Source organism: Lontra canadensis, unplaced genomic scaffold (assembly GCF_010015895.1).
Source record: "Lontra canadensis isolate GAN:19392208 unplaced genomic scaffold, GSC_riverotter_1.0 scaffold65, whole genome shotgun sequence".
Taxonomy (NCBI): Eukaryota; Metazoa; Chordata; class Mammalia; order Carnivora; family Mustelidae; genus Lontra; species Lontra canadensis.
This window is the reverse complement of record NW_022631059.1, coordinates 258,827-271,546: the sequence shown is the minus strand read 5'-3', so window position 1 is coordinate 271,546 and position 12,720 is coordinate 258,827. Positions and strand designations below refer to the sequence as shown.

The 12,720-nt window shown below is 66.3% G+C and overlaps 1 protein-coding gene and 1 pseudogene across 10 annotated transcripts; one reads left to right on the top strand and one right to left on the bottom strand.

Moving 5' to 3' along the window:
* Positions 1-822: 822 nt before the first annotated feature.
* UCKL1 (uridine-cytidine kinase 1 like 1) lies at positions 823-12,675 on the bottom strand. 10 transcript variants are annotated; one of them, XM_032878735.1, is made up of 15 exons: positions 12,394-12,675; positions 6,635-6,825; positions 6,317-6,423; positions 6,032-6,202; positions 5,875-5,946; positions 4,730-4,919; positions 4,580-4,641; positions 3,882-3,898; positions 2,112-2,210; positions 1,949-2,042; positions 1,774-1,836; positions 1,558-1,680; positions 1,328-1,435; positions 1,094-1,250; positions 823-987 (listed from the first exon to the last, which is right to left on the bottom strand). In XM_032878735.1, exons 1-15 carry the CDS (start codon positions 12,504-12,506, stop codon positions 908-910), a joined length of 1,647 nt encoding a protein of 548 aa, XP_032734626.1. In that variant the 5' UTR covers positions 12,507-12,675; the 3' UTR covers positions 823-907. The 10 variants fall into 10 exon arrangements, with proteins under 10 accessions (XP_032734626.1, XP_032734625.1, XP_032734628.1 ...); XM_032878734.1 differs by lacking the exon at positions 3,882-3,898 and adding an exon at positions 2,796-2,815; XM_032878737.1 differs by having other exon boundaries at positions 6,635-6,822.
* LOC116880031 lies at positions 9,021-11,002 on the top strand (annotated as a pseudogene).
* Positions 12,676-12,720: the final 45 nt, after the last annotated feature.

Sequence of the window (12,720 nt, the reverse complement as noted above, 5' to 3'; positions counted from 1 at the left end):
CTCCTGCCTATGTCTGCCTGCCCTTGGCCTGGCCCCCACCGGGTGACTTCCTGTACCCGCCCCCACAAGCTTTTCCATGACATGGCCTTTGTTGGGGTGTGGGGGCGTGCAAGGAGACCAGAAGGGCGGGAAAGAGGCAAGACCCAGGTCTGGACGACAGAGGGGTAGGGAGGCTGGACTGCCCACTCCCAGCAGCCCGGAGGTCTGCACCATGCACAAACCCCCCCCCCCCCCCGGGGGGGCAGATCTGCCACAGACAGGCTGTCTGGCGGGAGCTGCAGAAGCAATGAAGGCAGAGCTGGAGGTGGGTTTCTGGCCCCGAACGGTACGGCGGGCCCGCGGACACTGTGTGGCCATCTCCCCTGCAAGTGAGGCTCCTGCCAGCAGCAGGGACCAATGTGCCGCTCCCTCCTACAGCCGCCCACACGCTGATTTCTGCTGGGCTCCCGTACTGTGCAAACTCGCTGTGGGGGCGGGGGTGGTGGGGGGCTGCAGAGGGGCCCATCTAGCAGAACCAGGAGCTGTGGGCCCCAGCTCTACCCCCCTAAATACTGACACTGAGCCCAGACTGTAGGGAAAGCCCAGTGCGGGAGCAGGAACACAAGTTCTACGCCGGGTAAGGAGAGGTTCTGAACGGGCTCCTCAATTCCCTCCCTCCCCGTGGTGGCCCTGCAGCCTGGGCGCTGGGGCTACTCCGCGAGCCCAGGTCTCAGGCAGGACAGCACCCGAGTGCCCCCAGCTAACCAGGCACAGCTGCCTTTTCCCAAACTTTATTTTATAAAACGTACAGAGTAAGTTACAGCAGTAACATCCTTCTTAATTAAAATAATTTAGGACATCCCTACACACACGGCCCTGAGGCAGAAGAGCCCGGGTGGTGGCAAGGCAGGAAGGCTCAGGTGGGCAGCTAGCTCGCAGAGGCCACTTCCTCTTCATCACTGCCATCGGGCGCCGCGTCCGTCCCAAAGTAGCGGTCACCGAAGTTACCTGGGGAAAGGAGGAGACCCTTGTCTACCTGGGGAAAGGAGGAGACCCTGGGGACTCAGGCCCAGCAGGCCGTCAGGCACTACTGCTCAGCCCCGGGCAGCCTCACCGATGCCAGGGATGATGCGGAAAAGGTCGTTGACGCGCTTGTCCACCGCCGTGGTGATGATTCTCACTCGTGGGAACGCGTAGGCCACTGAGTGGACACCCATCTCTGCCATGAGCAGCGACAGCAGGAAGATCTTGTCCTCTGGAACGTCATGGTCCTGCGCCCGAAGGGGCGGTCAATGCCGACCCAGGCCTGCCCCCCACCCCGCGGCCCCGCGGCCCCGCGGCCACTCACCAGGAGCACGCGCACCGCCATCATGGCCGCCGCGCCCGTGGACACGGTGCAGTCCGTCAGGATCACGTGGTCGTCGCTGATGTCCTTGGGCAGCCGCAGGTAGTGGAGCTGTGGGGCGCCGAGTCAGAGCCGACCCAAACCTGGGGCTGCCCCCTTCCTCGCCCCTCGGTCCTCACCCGGGCCCCCCGGGCCCCCCAGGCCCCCCGCAGCCCCGCGGCCCCGCCCCGCACCTCCGGCTCCCCGGTGAGTTGGTTGGTCTGGATGAGGAGGGTCCCTATGCGCACGTCTTTGCACACGGCCCGCAGCGCCGGCTCCATGGTCTCGCCCGCACGCAGGATGGACACGCCGGTGATCTGGGGGCCCGCACGTGGGGGGCGCTGAGCTGGCCGGACCGCCCACCTCCCCGGGCGCCCCACCCCGTCCCGGGGCTGCGCCCCAGCGGGTACCTGCTTCCCCGCGTAGCACTTGCCCGCGTAGTCCTGCCCCTGCGGGGTCTGCACGACGCAGTCCTGCGCAGAGAGCGTGGGGGCACTGCTGAGCGCGGGGAGCCGCCGCCTCTCCCCGCCCCCCCACCCGGCCTTCCCCCCGCCCAGGACCCCCGGCCCACAGCCCGCTCCGCACCTGGAAGGGCAGGAAGGAGAGCGCGTGCTCAATGAGCAGCCGCATCAGCCGCTTGGAGTAGAAGATGAACTCGTCGCGGCTGGTCTCCTTGTCCCTGCGGAACGCGTGGGTTAAGCGGGGGCGCGGGCCGCCGGGGCCCCCTCGCCTCGCACGGGGCCCTCACCTGATGATGGTGTGCATGCCCCGCACCTGCGGCGTGCTCTTGAGGACACTCAGCGTCTGGGGCAGGGGGTGGCACTGGTGCGCCGAGGCCAGCGCGGCCCTGGGAACGCAAATTGGTTGGGGACTCAAGAAGGGGTGTCGCCTCCCAGAGCCCCGTCCTCCCACCCCGACACTGTGTGTGGGGGCGGGGCGCGCGTGATGGGGACAGTGAGGTGTGCAGGTGGGGGCCGCCGCCTCCCTGTGGCTGCTCTGGAGGGCGGGCCCCAACCCGAGTACCCCCGCCAGGCGAAGGCCGAGCAGAGCGGCTGACCGTCAGGGAAAGCGAGGGGCTGCGCTGCGAGCCTCCCCTCCCAGCCCAGAGCCCCTCCTGCGCTTGCTCGGAGAAAGCCAAAGGGGACCGGGCAGCGGGAGCGCGAAGGAACCTCAGCCCCCACGATGGGCGGCTGGTCCTCAACCCCAGAACTTGTCTCTCGGGAACAGCTGAGCTTCGGGGCCAAGCCTAGTCCTGACCCTTCCCCTCCAGGGGATGCACGGCCCCTTCACAGGAGACGCGGGCAGATCCGGCCCCCTCCGGGGCGGAGCGGGCGGGGCGGGGCGGGGCGGGGCGGGGGCGAGCGGGAGCAGCACCCCCCGCCCCCCAGCGCACACAGCACAGCAGCACAACCAGCGCGCACTCTGTCCTCACATATCCCAGCGCAGCTTCCTCTGCTCGCCAGGTGAAGAGTGTGTTCAGGGAGGGAACAGGGCAGGAAACCCAAGGGTTTACAAAGAGGAGGAAAAGAACAAAGAGAAAAAAGACCGTTTAGCAAGGGAGCGAGTCCCCGGGGCCACCAGCTGGCCTGAGAGCGAGAAGAGGCAGGTGGCAGGGAGACAGGGAAACCCGGGAGGCTTTGCCCACACCCCGGTGCCGGGCCCCACTTCCCGCCCACCAGTCCCACCTCCTGGGCTGGCCAGACCGTGGAAAAGAGCCCGCGGCGTTTAGGTGTTTTTTTCAAGTTTGCCACCCTGGAAACTTGATGCTCACGACAAAGGCTTCCCAGGGGGCCTGGCAGGGCGAGCCCTGCAGGTGCCTCAGTCTGGATGAAAGCCCAGCGGTGACTCATGCGAGGGCAGCACGCTCCAGGGGCCGTTCCCAATGCACCCGCTCCAGGGCTCCCAAGCATGAACGGGGCTCTCCTGGTGCTCCCCGATTCCACAGAAAGCCCAGGCTAAGGGTGGTCACTAGTGCGGGGCACTCTGTGAGGTGGGAGCTCCATCCTCTCCTGGGGCATCCAGAGCTCCCCCCTGGCTCTCAGGGCCAGCGGGATAAGGGGGTCGGGGGCTGGGGCCTCACCGTCTGGGGGCATCCAGACTGGAGCCTAAGGTCAGCAGAGGACCCTCTGACTGCTGAGGGACATGCCTGTGAGCACTAACCTGGGGGGCCCAGCAGCGCTGGCTCGGGACAGCGGTGCCCTCTGGTGGCAGACCCCATGCCCATGTGGGGGACAGGCCTCCAGAGAGGTCTGACCAGCATAGGGTCAGGGCACTGTGTGATCCAGGGCAAGTGCCTTAACCTCTCTGTGCCTTTGTTTCCTCAGCTACCAGCAAAGACAGACAAAAGCAGGGTGGGGGCCACCAAGCCATCCTTTCTCTGCCTAGGGCAGGGCTGACCTGGGGGATGGGCGTGACACCAGAGGACCCTCCCACCTGCCCAGGTGACACCCCAAATTCCGAGCTGCCGGTGGATGCTGGAAGTGCCTCCGGCTGTGCAGACGGGTTTGGGAAGTCTTACCTGACACTGAGCTCACGCTGCGGCAGCAACACGGGGAGACACAAGGGAATGGGGGGGGGGCGTGTCAGTGGCGGCAGCGCGGCTCACCTGGCAGTCACCGGACAGCACGGCCCGTTGCCACTGTGCGCCTCGACCCGCCAGGCCCACCCACCCGGGAAAGGACCTGCCTCAGTCCCCAAGGACAGTCCCGGGTAGCCGCCCGCCACAGGAGGGTGCCCGCTCCTATGGCCTGTAGCCTGGGCACCCTCTGGACTGGGCATGACGAGCCTGGGCTCCTGGGGCCCCGCTCCTCAGGCCTCCAGCACCCCCTTATGAAGCCAAGGGGCAGGACCCTTGGCAAGCCCAGGGCACGGTAACTTCAGCTTGGGGCTACCCTCCTGGAGCGCCCTGGATGTGGAACTCAGTGCTAAAACCACAAAGTCCCCTGAAACTTTGGGAGGGACAGGAGCGCACCCTTCCACTCAAGGCCCAACTCGGGCCAGGAGGCCCAGAAGGCATCCCACGCGGTCTCTGGCCCACACAGAGGGCTGGGGCTGAGCGAGCAGGCCTGGGGCACCGGACGCGGGAACAGGGCAGAGGACAATGACACACAGGGGCAGGAGGGCAGACGGCTGTGAGAGCGGCAGCAGGGGAGTCGGGGAGCAGGGAGAGGGGCTTGGGGGCTGCAGGGGCCTGAGGGCCTGGCCCGGCTGGCTCACCTCCTCCAGCTGACTGTGCATGTGCTGCACGATCAAGTCGATGGCCACCGTGTTCCCACTCCCTGGGACAGGACAGGCAAGGAGGGTTAGGCAGGGGACCGAGGCCCCTCCTGCCCACACTCCCAACGGCAGGCAGGTGTGTAGGCTCACCCCAGGGCACCACGATGTCGGCCACTCGCATCGTGGGCTGGATGTACTGGTCGAAGGCAGGTTTGACAAACTTGTTGTACTGCTTGATGACACCCTCGATGTCCCGGCCACGCTCACTGATGTCCCGGCGCAGCCGCCGCACCAGACGGATGTCGGAGTCTGTGTCCACAAAGATCTTCATGTCCAGGAGCTGGACGGGGACAGCGAGGTGCTGAGCAGAGCGTGGCGCCGACCTGGGACCAAGCCAGGCCAGGGGCGGCTTGCAGGTCCGGCCGGCAGTGTGCACAGGTGTGCGGAACTCGGTGGTGGCGGGCCACTGTCCACCGGGCTTCAGTCAAGGGCACTGGACGGACCCTGGCTGCACAAGCGGGATGGAGCCAGCCGCATTTCTGTGGGGCGCCAGCTGTCCACATGCCCTTGCACGTGCCAGGGCCCAGGGACTTGTCCTCTCCCCACCTCCCCCACCATAGCGCTTGGGCTTGGAGAGTTGCTTGGTAGTCAACAAGGTTCCCCGGGCCTGAGCCCAAACTCACTGGCCTCAGAACTACAAGGAACAAGGACCAAAGCACAGGCCTCACTCCTGGTTCTCAGTGGGGGTGGCGGAGGCCGCCACCCACCGCAGGGCCTGGCGGGAAGGATGCCGCTGTGTGCGCCTCTCAGAGGTCCGAAGGCGAGGACACAGGAGGCCGCCTCCATCCCAGGCAAGAGCACACACGTGCACGCCAATGTGGACCAGCACCCACTGTGCCCAGGTCACTCTGACCTCAGCAACTGCATGGGCCCGAGAGCCACCGAGGAGCCTCACACAAAAGGGTGAGTGAGCATGAGAAGAGGTCGAGGCACTGGCCCAGGGCTGTGCACCCACAGCTGAGAGTGAGCCCCTCCGCAGGCCGCCTCCCCCACCGAGGGCATTTCACTGTCTGTGGGAGCGGTGGGGTCTGTTCCACCCAGTGTCACCGACCCACTCCCCCAAGAGCAGCTGTTCCCCACCCAACACACAGTGGCTGCACCACCGGGATGGGACAGAGCAAGCGGCTTGGCCTGCTAGGAGGAGGCAAATTTAGCGTCAGAACCACAGAGAAGCAGGGAGCTGAGCAGGGACAGACATTCCCAGCAAGACCATGAGCCTTGAGCCCCGTCCTCACCTCCAGCAACGCCTTGTCAGCAAAGGCCATGATGCCCTCGAAGATGATCACATTTGCACCGTACAGTGTTTTCTGCAAAGGGATCGTGCAGCCGGTCGCCCGCTGAGCCTGCCGTGCTCCCAGGCGGGCACGCACAGCCCCAGCCCATGAGGCCTACCCAGTCCTTCTTCCGGCTGTGGGTGGTGAAGTCGTAGACGGGCACCTTGACACTCTTGCCCTGCTTCAGCTTCTTGAGGGTGGACACGATGAGGTCAAAGTCAAAGGCGTCTGGATGGTCGAAGTTGAAGTTGTTGTGGGCGGCCTGTTCCTGCTGCTGAGTGGTCAGCACCTGCGGCAGGAGGGATCGGGGGCTCCCTGCGCCTCTCCACACCATGCCAGAGACCGGGGCGGGGCCTCCAGGCCCTCCGTGGGTGTGGCCTGCACTCACAGGCACGCTCCTCACCTTGTAGAAGGAGTCCATGGACAGCAAGACCACCCAGGGCACGTCGAGGGCCTCAATGATCATCCTGGCCACAGTTGTCTTCCCGGAGGCGCTGCCACCTCCCAGGCCTGCGGAAAGGGGCAGAGCGACCCTGAGCAAGAGCAGCAGGGCCAGCCCCTAGCCTGGCTCCAGGGGTGCTCCCCCACACGCCTACACTCTGCCTGCAGCATCCCCAACGCCCCCCTCCTCTGTTCTCCACGACGGCACCCAGGGGACCCGAGGCAGCTCAGGTCAGCAGCACCGCGCCCGGGCACTCGGTGCAGGCCCCGCCTTGCTCACCAATGGCAAAGGCCTCCTTGGACTGTGTGCCGTGCTCGTTGTACCAGGGCGGCCGGCCGGCTGTGTAGATGGTGCGCTTGCTGGTGCGCAGCAGGGGTGGCTCCGACTTGCACTGGCTGGTGGTGCGCTTCCGGGGTGAGCGCCTGCTGCCCACGGGCGGGAGGAGCCTGTCCAAGGATTCCGCGCTACTGCTGCAGAGGAGAGGACACGCCTGCCTCTGCCCCAGGGCCAGCCATGCTGCCATCCCCCGGGGCCCATCCCTGATGCAGGCACCCGGGCACAGTCAAGTGGGACGGACTCCACGGGGCGGGGGTGTTGCGAAGGAAAGCCACCTGCAGCCCATCCACGGGGCTCCTGGCCTGGGCTGGTCACTGTCCACACACGTTCAGACAGACAGCAAATGGCATTAGGGGAAATGAGGGCCATCTGGGGCCTGGCCCCTCAGAGGACGAGGGGCACAGCAGGGCCAGTCAGGACCCCGTCGAGGACTGTGTTCCCTCCCACAACACTCTCCGGAAGACCTAACCCCCGCCACCCTGCGGGGCGCACGGGGAGAGGCTCCCAGACAGACAGATTGCTGACAGGAGAGCCGAGCGGGCTGGTGGAGGCCACAGGTGCAGGAGAGAGACTCTGGGCTGGGAGACCCGCAGAGCAGCCCCTGCTTCCTGCTGTCCCGCACACTGCAGACCAAGAAGGCACAAGTGTCCAGGAGCCACGACCAGAAAACCCCACCTGGCAGAGGCACTGGCAGCATCTGGGCCCTGCTCCTGCCTGCGCCGGGCCCCTCGTGCCCAGTGACAGGCTGACGTCCAAGTCAGTTCACAAGGGGCACGGTGTGACTGCTGGCCCAACGCCTCAGTCCCAACAGGGACAGCTCTGGGGAGGCTCAGTCTGGCCGAGCAGCCCAGTGGGGAGCGAGCATCTGTGAGATGCCTGCTTCAGTCTGTGCTGACGGGCTTGGTCACGAAAGCCCGCTGTGAAGACGGACGCGGCCAGAACAAGCTGGAGACAAGGCACTCGTGGCCCCCGCACAAGAGAGGGGCTGGGCTGGCCCAAGCGTCCCCTCGCGGACCCGCTCCGCAGGCTTCAGAGCTCACTGGCTCCCCTGCACAGACCTTCGTGTGAGTGTGTGAGCAGGACGGGACACACAGAAAGACACCAACACGACCGCCGGCGGGGACGAGGATTTGGGATCCTGCCACCTCGAATGTCTTATAAGCACACACCAAGCCCGGGACACCCAGCAGTGCGAGGCCACAGGGGCCAGGATCCCGCCCACGAGGTGACACCGGCCAGCCGAGGGCCATGGGAGGGTCTTCCTGCGTCTGGAGGGGCCCGGGATCTCCACCTCGGGAACGCTAATGTTCCCGCTGCGCAGACCTCCCAGAGTCCCGGATGTTTCCGAGGGCGAGGAGGACGGTGTGCCTGTGTGTCGTGGGGGTAGGAGGCAGTGGAAGGAATTTGTTAAAGCTGAAGGTGGAACAGGTCACAGCAGCAGCACCTGAGAGACTGGAGGACAACTGCAGCCAAGTCCCAGGAGTAAGACACCAGGCATCACGGGACAGAGCCACGTGGCACCATCCCGGGGGACAGACGACACAGGGCTGTCGTGGCTCCGTGTTGTCAGGACAGCAACAGACGTAATTAGCCAGTCTCTGTGCTCGGGGTCACCTGTGCAGCTCTGGGGTCAGGCACTGCCACCCAGAAGTGTGGGGGGGACTCTGCCCAGCATGGAGCCGCCCCAGGGGTGCCCCCACATTCCTGCTCAGTTAAGCCAGAGATGAACACGGCAGGGGTGGGGGCAGGAGGGAACGCGCAGGGGCGTCTCCAGGCACTGGAAACACTCCTCTAACGACACAGGGCCTGCAGGCCTCGGGGCTCCCCAAGGCACTGTCCTCCCGGCGGCGGCGACAGGAGACCTCCACGGTGGCCCTGGAGGTGATGGGGGGCAGAAAACGAAGTCCAGCCCCCCGCCCCCCTCCCCTGTGCCTTCTGGGAGAAAACTCTAATGTGGAAAACCTGGCTTGCAAAGGAGGAGGGCCTCAGCGCTCACAAGTCCCTCACAGCCGGGCCGGCTGGCCGCGCAGTCTGCCATGGGCCCTGCTCCCATCCCCTGCTTCTCACCCCAGGGCAGTGGCCGGGCCTCTCCAACAGCAAAGTCTGAATCCTTATTTGTGAGTGTTCCTTGTCCTGCTGAGGTAATGACGGCCACGACCACTGACGACTTCTGAGGCTCCTGCTGCCAACAGCCCGGGGCAGACACTGTCCCCGGGAAGAGAGCCCATGCGCCAGGAAGAGCGGAAAGTAGGCCAGAGCGAGCTTTGCCAGAAACCCGCCCCATCTGGGGCGTGGGATGGGTCTGAAGGTATCAGGCTGGGTGTGCAGCCAAGCCCAGCTCCACTGCCGTTTCCAAAGCCCCGTCTCTCTCTGGGAACGAGGGAGGAAGCCTCGCTGTGACCTCAGAGCAAGCCTCAACCCATTTTCTCAGCGACACGACCTTGGAAATGGGAATGTCGCACCCAAGAGCTCCTTTCCCAATCCACAGATGGACGACAGACGGGAGTCTGGTCAGTGACAAAAGGTCATTTCAAACCAAAGGATTACGAGCCACAATGGACAGAAACTCACCTGTAACAGAAAGCCTCAAGCAAAACGAGCCCCTCCTAGGGCCCAGCCCAGCCCTTGAGCGCCCACCCGGCCTGCTTGTCTCTCCTGTCGATGAGACACGTGACGCAGGGGCTGCGAGCGGCCAAGACACAGCAGAGGCAGCTTCGCCACAGCCACGGGGACCACACTCCTGCCACTCACCTGCCTTCTGCTCCAAGGGCCCAGCACCCCGAGATCCTGATGCCAGGGTAAGCTGGGGGGCTGCTCATGTCTGGGTCACGGGACAGCGGACAGCAGGGTGATCCCACGTGTGTACAGGAACACCTCCAATGTGTCCCTCAGACCCACAGGAGCCCCCCAGGACAGCTCAGGGGCCACCTGAACTGCCCCCCCATGGGTGGGCAGGCGGCACGGCAGATGAGGAGCTAGGGTACGGGCTGCAAGAGCCCTGTGCAGAAGGAAAAGGACCCACCGCCACCTCAGAGGCTGAGGCCACAGGCATTAAGAGGCTCACCCGGCTGGGGGCTGGGAGCTCTCCTGGTATTAATAGCACTGACCCTGCTGGGAAGAACACGGCCGTGGGGCCCTGGCCGAGCTCTGGCCAGCCCTGGGTGTGAACTGCCCCTCCTGTGCGCCTGCGGGTATACTGCTGGCCCAGGCTTGCTGGGGACCGCGGTGCACCTCCCCCAGAACACCGGGGAAAGACTCTCCATCCCCCAGGCCGGCTTGGGACTGTAGAACCAACCCCCTCCCACCACCCTCAGGGCCACCGGGAAACCCTCTCCCAGCCAAGCCTTGCGGACTCTCAGGGCGAGCCCTGCGTCACACCCTCGGCCCCAAGGTGCCTTCTAGAGGCAGAAACAAACCTGAAACTCTAGCAGCCCGCCCCTCCCCTCCCCTCCCCTCCAGGGGTAGGCTCCAGCCAGTCCCCAAGGCCACGTGGAGCTCAGCGTTCAGCCCCGGGACACAGCCAGTCTCCAGCCCGGCAGCAGGAGGCAGAATGGGTTCAGCCAAAGTGTCTTTACTGCCGTGTGTAAAGGGGTCTGCGTCCCTAAGTCCCTGCCCTCCTTTCCAGCTTTCCTCCTAACAACACGGAGGCTCAGGAAGAGAAAATTCCGTGTGGGGTTCACACACCCAAAGAGGGGCCACTCCTGGAAGCTGCCTCAGGAGCAGCCTCTCCCGGCCGCCCAGGTAAGAAGGGTGAGTCCGCCTCCCTGTCCGGAGGCACCTGGAACAGGACAGAACTCCCCATCTTTGCCCACAGGAGCTTTGCCCACAAGACACACGGGCAGGGCCGGCCCCCACTTCGGAGGTGGGAGCTGTCCCGGGCAGGGCTGCAGAGTTGGCCACTGGTGCCCGACGCCCTGCGCGGCTTTAGGGGAGTTTGCTGGATGAGTGAAAACGAGGCCAGAGGGAGGAGGGAGGCGCTGATCCACTGGGCCCCGGCCCTAGGAACCCCAGACTAGCTCAGGGACAGAGAGGTATCAGGGCTTTCTCAGGACAGATGAAAAACTTGGGGGGCTGGGAGGCTTCAGCCCTACAGGGGCTGAAACAGGCTCCAGAGACTTGCATGACCCCTCCCCCACCACCCTGGAAACCTGCCTGCAGAAATGGCTTGATCCGGCGTTTCGGATCCTCCCTCCACTCCCACAGCTTCAGACCCATCTCCACCCGGACTGCACCAGGAGACTGCCTGAGGGGCTCACCGTCCTCACCAAAATGCTCAGTTATCTACCAGCATGTCCAGTGCTAAGGTGTCCGAGGTCCCTGACCCTCTGGAGGAGCAAACAGACGAAACACAACGGCAAGGCGGAGAGACCACACGGATGCAGCCTCCATCGTGTGCACGGAGAAGCTGGAACCACGGTCAGGGGCACGGGCACATACACCCGGATGCCGACCAGACCAGCTCTGGGGCCCGCGGGGGGCGTGCGGGGTCTGTGGGGCAGCGCTCAGGGTACCAGCATTGGGGAATAACCGTGACGCCCAGAGGAAGTGCCAGGACAGACCCCCTCGGGCCTCTGGAGAAGCACGCCAGAGTCTACACGTGCCGCTGCTGGGCCCTGGCTCCCTTCCTCCGACCTCTGGCTCCCCGGGCACCATGAGGGGCACCTGTGCCCACTACCTGGCTCCGCACACTGGGCGGGGCCCCGACGGCAGCGGCCACCAGCCCATGTCTTCAGGGAGTGCTTCTCTCAAGAGCGCCTCCGGCCTTGCGCTCTCCCATCTCGGGCTAACTCAGACTCTCCGAGCCGCTCAGGTCTGCGAGACTCAGCCACCCCGTGCCACCATCTAGTCGCTCTTCGCTGGGAAGGTGTGCACCTCCTCTGGGCGGCTCCTCGCCTCGGTCCTCTCCCTGCCGACACAGCGGCCCCCCGGCCCCCCAGACCATCCTGGAGGAGCCCAAGCACACAGCACTTCTGCCTCGGAGAGATCCTCCAGTCCCCGGTGGCAGGAGGCCTGCGGTGGAACCACCGCTCCCTCGGACCCCCCACCCTGTGTCTGTCGCCAAGCCTTCCTCCAGGGGCAGTTCCCACCCAGAAGGAAGGAGCCAGCCCTCAAGGCTGGGGGGCTGCCCCTGCTGCTGGGCCAGGCCGCGGCAGCACGGAGCAGGAGCCCGCTTCCTCTGGGCTTCTTCCACCTCCCCGGCTGGGGTGACGGGCGGCTCCGGCTCCGCTCCGCCCTCCCACTCCAGGCTCGTGCAGAGCCTCCACCGAGCCTCGAGGCGCGGCCCCGCGGGGTGGGGGGCAGGCCGAAGGCACCCCGGATTCGCCAGCCCTGGCCTCGGGCCTGGGGCAGAGCGGAGGCAGGGCCTGTCCCCCTCGGAGCGTCAGGTCACGCTCCCGCCCCTCGGGACCGACACCGCAGGCGACCTCCGGAGAAGCCGCTCTATCCGCAGGCCTGGCCGCGAGCGCGGGCCCCTGGGGCGCGGCGGTGCACGCTCGGTGTCACCGCCCGGCCGGGCCCCCGGGGACCCTCCCTCCGCGGGCGCCCGCCGCCCTCGCGCGCCCAGACCCCCACCGGCCGCGGCCGCCCCTGCCAGCCGGCCAGCGCCCCACCGCCCCACTACGGCTCACGGCGCCTCCCCCGCCCGCGGCGGACGCGAGGGGGCGTGCGCGGCCCCCAGCCCAAGCTCGGCGCGCCGCGCCTACCGGTCCTCGCACGCGGTCTCGCTCCTCTCCGGCGGCCGGTCGGGCCCGTCTCCGGCCGCAGCGGGCGCCGGAGGCAAGCGGGGCGCGTCGGCAGAGACCGGGGGCGCCGCCATGGAGCTCGGAGGCCTTGCCGCTGGCTGCGGGCCGCGGGGCGGGGCTCTGGGGCCGGCCGCACTGGCCTTCGGGAGTCGTAGTTCAGGGCTTTGTGCTACGCACTGACTGGCGCGCCCCGCAAACTACAAGTCCCACAAGGCCGTACGGCTGTGCATGCCGGGACTCGTAGTCCGGCCTCACGCGCCCCGAGCGGGCGTCCACCGCGGGGAAGGA

Excerpts from the sequence above, each read along its gene's own strand:
- UCKL1 (XM_032878734.1), bottom strand. The coding sequence starts at position 12,506 with ATGGCGGCGCCCCCGGTCTCTGCCGACGCGCCCCGCTTGCCTCCGGCG. Across the intron at positions 1,837-1,948 it reads TCTCCTTCCTGCCCTTCCAG|GACTGCGTCGTGCAGACCCC; the intron begins GTGCGGAGCGGG and ends CTCTCTGCGCAG. Across the intron at positions 988-1,093 it reads CCGCATCATCCCTGGCATCG|GTAACTTCGGTGACCGCTAC; the intron begins GTGAGGCTGCCC and ends TCCTTTCCCCAG.